At 37.8% G+C, this 5,431-nt stretch overlaps 1 protein-coding gene across 3 annotated transcripts; it reads right to left on the bottom strand.

Moving 5' to 3' along the window:
* Positions 1-1,099: 1,099 nt before the first annotated feature.
* On the bottom strand, positions 1,100-4,030 carry LOC107715916 (inhibitor of growth protein 1-like). 3 transcript variants are annotated; one of them, XM_016522183.1, is made up of 2 exons: positions 2,565-2,614; positions 1,100-2,233 (listed from the first exon to the last, which is right to left on the bottom strand). In XM_016522183.1, the coding sequence occupies exons 1-2, from the start codon at positions 2,596-2,598 to the stop codon at positions 1,446-1,448; spliced, it is 822 nt and encodes a 273-aa protein (XP_016377669.1). In that variant the 5' UTR covers positions 2,599-2,614; the 3' UTR covers positions 1,100-1,445. The 3 variants fall into 3 exon arrangements, with proteins under 3 accessions (XP_016377669.1, XP_016377670.1, XP_016377668.1); XM_016522184.1 differs by lacking the exon at positions 2,565-2,614 and adding an exon at positions 2,408-2,463; XM_016522182.1 differs by lacking the exon at positions 2,565-2,614 and adding an exon at positions 3,711-4,030 and having other exon boundaries at positions 1,101-2,233.
* Positions 4,031-5,431: the final 1,401 nt, after the last annotated feature.

The following is a 5,431-nucleotide window of genomic DNA, read 5'->3' as shown; positions in this document are numbered from 1 at the left end:
GCCTCTATTAATCTCTTGTATATACAAAAACACATCTGAATTTTGTGTACAGATTTTGCACTGGTTGGCAATCTCATTTTCCAGCACTTGTAAATACTTAAATAAATGGTGAAGCGACCTTAATACGTTAATACGAGTAATACGTTACTGATACTTTACACCTTATTTAACAGCAGCAGAAGTCTTTTCAATTTACTAAAACAAGAACCTTTACTCTTTCCGTTTAATGTTTTTGAATTTAATGCACAAAGTTAGGTTAAACAGATCACACAATTTTATTCTGAGAGACAGTTCTAGAAACATGGGAAGTAAATAATGCAACATAATACATATCAAAAAACACATTTCTGGTCCACATTTGAAATGTACTTTACAGGAACAGTTCACCCCAAAATGAACATTTCCTGAAAATGTACTCATTCTCAGGCTATCCAAGATGCAGATGAGTTTTGTTTCTACTTCAAAACAGATTTGAAGAAGTTTAACATTGTATCACTTGCTCACCAAGGGATCATCTGCAGTGAATGGGTGCCGTCAGAATGAGAGTCCAAACAGCTGATAAAAACATCACAATAATCCACACAAAACCAGTCCATCACTTAACGTCTTGTGAAGAAAAAAGCTGTGTTTTTAAGAAACAAATCCAGCAAGGGATTTTCACTTATCGCCTATAGTCTATAATCCATAATTTAAAAAAGTCCATTCCCTTTTTTCCTCAAAGTCCACCAACATATTTGTTTAGAAATGTTTTTTACTATTTTTGCTTGTACACTTATGGATACTAGAGGACTAGTATTTTAGATGCAAGCAACAATTTGAAGATAAAATATTTTAGTGATGAATTTATTACAAACACCCATTTTTTTCCATTTCACAAAATGTTAATTGATGGACTGGAGTCATGTGGATTACTTGTGAATCATTGTGATGTTTTTATCAGCTGTTTGGACTCTCATTCTGACGGCACCCATTCACTGCAGAGGATCCATTGGTGAGTAAATGATGTAATGCTAAACTTCTCCGAACCTGTTACGATGAAGAAACAAACTCATCTACATCTTGGATGTATGTCCATGAAATATCAATTTTTTGGGTGAAATGTGTTTCATTTTGTGTAAACATTTTTTTATAAGCATGAGACAACTCTGCATTAAGCATGGTTTATTTTACATGAACATATGTACAGTTATGCAAGGCATAAATACAAAACTGATAGTTTGATGCATTACACTTGTGTCTTGTAGTTGGATGAACAGAATACTTCCAATGCTGTAGATTAACATTGATAACTAAGTAGCTGATAAGTGAACCCTATATATCCCTAAAAGATATAGCTACTAACAAATGACCAACTCTAGTCTGTAACAACATCACAGACCCGAGCCTCTCTCAAAACTGGACACTAAAGTCCTGAACAGAACAACGGCAACCAGTTACACCTGACACTACCTGTTGTACGCTCGCTCTTTCTTAGACCTCTCTAATGCTTTGTCCATTGTCTTCTCATTGTCTCCTCTGCACTTCGGACAGTACCATTTTCCTTTGGGCTTATGGTGCAGGCCAACACATGAGAAGTGAAACCACTCAATAGTGCATTCATCATTATCACAACCTATCATCTCTCCATAAGACACTTGCTCGCACAGGCAATAAGTGGGTTCATTGGGATCGATAGGCAGGTCTGTCGGCGACGGCTCCCTGTCCTGCTTGCTTTTTGACCTCTTCTTCTTCTTCGATGACGTGGATGAGGTCTTGGCCTTCTTTTCTTTTGGCACGCCTGAACCAACCTCCTCATTGTGCTCCATGCCATAATTGGAGTTTTCCCGGTTCTCCGAACCATTTTTCTGCCTTCGTGAACGCTTTCCACCAGATTTGTCAACTGAAGCCGGGGTCTCGTCTCGTTTCCGATCCACACTCGGTTTACTGACCGAGAGCATGGAAGCAGAAACCGGTGTCATAGTTACGGTTGTTATGGCACTGGGGGTGCTGCCCACCGACACGGTGCTCTCCGGCGAGTCCTGGCAGGCCTGGAAAAGCTCACTCTGCCACTCGAGCTGCCGACTGCGATTCTCCACCATTTCCACCATTTGGCCTGCGATATGGATCTTTTCATCTCCGAGTTCTTCTGTGCGGATCAAAGAGCGCTGGATGCAGTGAAGCAGACGCCGCCTCTGCACAGGATCTGATTCTTGTCTGTGCTTTTCATAAGCCTCGTCCAGTTCACTGAGGATCTCTGCAAGATCAACGCCTTTGGATTAATGTAACACAATAATAATGGCACAATGTTTACGGTTACTGTATGTCACTCTATACACCTTTATCATTTTAACCTCCAATAAAAGTCAGTGGTCAAAGGATTATTGTCTCAAGGCAAGACACCCCAAGTGAATAAGACATTTTAACTAACCATATATACCACATATCACCATATTTGACTAATTACAGCACAATAACTTTTCTGAAATGTTATGTTTAAATATACAAAAGTCAAAGCCAAAAAAAGAAGAAAAAAAAACACTATCCGCACTTGCAAATGCAATACTATCATCTCTCCATTAACTCACGTTTCGGTCCATTCATCAATATGCCTGATGGCATAGGCCGAGACGTTGTGAATTAATACATTTATATTTTGATACATTTGCAAGTGCGGATAGTGTGTGGGATTTATTCTTTTTTTGGTTTTGAAGTTGGACCTTTTTTTGGTCGTTTTTCCTACACACCTATCAATTACTTACAGGTGTGCCAGGTTGATTGTTGATTAAATATACACATGTGGAATTATCTAAGTAAACATGCCTAGATTTGCATACATTTCCAGAACCAAAACCTGAATTGGACAAAACCAAATTCGAAATTCTTTTTTTAACAGAAGTGATTCTGGATATCTCTTTTCAACACTACATAAATCAGGGAGGGGTTCATGTTTTAGGAATAAAATGCATAATTACCAGGTGAATTGTATGTAAAAGCCTTCAGAATATAGATATGGATAAAAATATGTAAGTCCTAATTAAGTAGAGATTTCTGACTCAGTAAAAGAGCAAAAAAATAATAATTTTGAAAATATGGCCTTGAAATTATTTGATTGTACTTGAAATCTACAGACGCAAATAGATCGCGTGTAATCAAATAAACACTTACATGTGTATTTTGCATGCTTTCTTTCCACTAGTCTGAAAGAAGACATGTTATGGAAGCAAAATAGCCCAAATCTCACAATTGACCAGAGCATGGTTTATAAACAATGGTTTTGACTGTAGCGTCTTTGCGTTTAGATGTTTTATATACAGTAGACACAGTCGCTGACCATATGATACGTGTACGTTTTGTCTTTATGACGTTTTAAAAACTATTTACACAACACTAACCCACAACTGTGATTTCAAGCTACATAATTATTTAAATAGGAAGCTTAGTGGCGCTATAGAAGCTGCAAGACTCTGCACTCCATCCAAACAGGATGTGTAGTGATTTCACAGAAACCTCTACAAATTTAGGATATAAATGACACATATATTTACTCTATATTTGCTCAACTTTGCAACTTTGACCTCTCAATCGCGCGACGCGGGGAAACTCGCAAGTTTCACGTGCTAACGGTTAGCCGCTAGCCAGCTAGCCAGTGTGACATCTAACACCCCTTGCACAAACAATGCAGTGCTTTTTTCTCACACTTCTGCTACATGCGAGAGTCTGTAAGCTTTCACCTTGATATCTGGCGTCAATTTCCTTCATGAGAGACACACATCTTTGTAGGTCCAGCGGCAAAGACTCGACCAGCTCCAGATACTCCTCAACATAGTTCACCACATGAGAAGACTCTTCGTTTGAAGGAGGGTTCAACATCTTTTCACACGCATTTAAGAGGTTGGTAGAGCAATATAAATAAGTTTTTTAATAGTTATAATTTTTTTCAAAAATAAAAGTCTGGGCTGCTAATAAAGTTACTCCGTTAAAAGTGTTGTAGTGAGTTGTGCAGGACCAGTGACGCTTCCACGGCTGAGACCTAGCTCATGAATATGAATTGCCTCGCAGTGACGTTGCTCCACAACCTTCCAACAGAGTGTCTCGGTACGCATAGGCTAATTAATATTCATGAGCGACTCCTGTAACGTTTGCCACATACTGCATACTGTTGCACTTTGAAAACGCTTGGTGGCGTTTAGTAGCAAGACTTCAACGGTTGCTTCAGAGGAGCTGCAAATGAAAATGACCTACATGTAGGTTTATTCTTGAGTTTAGTGGAATTTGGGATGCAGTTTATGAAAATACAGAAAAAAGCCTGGTCTCTAGACTAGTTGGCTTAGCTCATCTTCCAATTATTTGTATTTGGAGGGTGCAGAGAGTTATAGTGTCTTATATTATTGTGGGAAATTATGTGAACTGGGACTTGTAGCACTCAATGTTTTTTTTATTTTATTTATTTATTTATTTTACAGATTGACTGCATAATATTAACATTAATCATTTTTTATTGTTCGTTATATTGTGTTTGCTTGACAGCTAAATGCCAATGCATCCTTACAGCATCTTCTGCATACATCAAATGAGGTATAATGTAGCAAATGTGTTATTTTGTGTTTCTCCCTTCTTGCTAATCTGCTATTTCAGCTTTATTAAATAAGTAAGATATTTAAAATCGTCAAGAACAATATTACATTCAGAGTAAGTCCTACTCACTGTCAATCTAAACACCTGTGAATGCCTGTAGTTTTTAATGTGTTGTTTTAATAATGTCCTTTCTAAATATCCTTTAGCTACTGTGATAATTGTCATCTTGTGCTAAAAGGTTAAAAGGGTAGTTATGTTCTTCTAGCTACACCAAGAATGCCCTGCAGGGGTCACTTGTGTTAAGGCAATGAGGCTCCTAATGTTGTTTATCCTCAGCTGTGTTGTTTACTGGCACATCATGTAGATATTATTTTCTCTCGAGTGTATCATTGTGGATTCCTTCTTTCAGTTACAGCCCCGAAGAGAAATCCTAACGAGTTATCCTATATTTTTAACAGTTGTGAATGACCTTTGAAAATGGTGAAAGTAGTTCTTTGTACGTCTGTGTTATTAGCAGTAAAAATGTCAGATGACTAAAATGTCATAATGTGCAAATGAGAGGGGAAATGAGTGTAGAGTTCTCCAGAGGCCAGCACAGTCCAGTCTCCTTGTCTTGCGTACTCTGACCCGAGTGGTGTCGTAAAGAATTACCTCTTACGCATTTCAGTGTCAATGGAGAATTCAGAGTTTGGACAAATTGGGTTACTTTCCACATTAACTTAATGTCAAGAATGGAGGTGTAGTCGTAAGTGAGGTTTTGCGTAGACACTCTCAAGCTTTTTCAGGATTCTTTTCTTTATAAAAACATTAAAAATCTTACTGATCCCAAACTTTTGAACAGCAGTATAGATAGATAGATAGATAGATAGATAGATGT

The sequence above is a fragment of the Sinocyclocheilus rhinocerous genome, unplaced genomic scaffold, assembly GCF_001515625.1.
Source record: "Sinocyclocheilus rhinocerous isolate Xijiao unplaced genomic scaffold, SAMN03320098_v1.1 scaffold600, whole genome shotgun sequence".
NCBI classification, from domain to species: Eukaryota; Metazoa; Chordata; class Actinopteri; order Cypriniformes; family Cyprinidae; genus Sinocyclocheilus; species Sinocyclocheilus rhinocerous.
Note: the sequence above shows the minus strand (reverse complement) of the source record. Positions and strands in the feature narration are given on the sequence as shown.

Coding starts and splice junctions, on each gene's coding strand:
- LOC107715916 (XM_016522182.1), bottom strand. CDS start 3,849: ATGTTGAACCCTCCTTCAAACGAAGAGTCTTCTCATGTGGTGAACTAT. Junction 2,234..3,710: donor AATTGACGCCAGATATCAAG/GTGAAAGCTTAC, acceptor TTGATCTTGCAG/AGATCCTCAGTGAACTGGAC.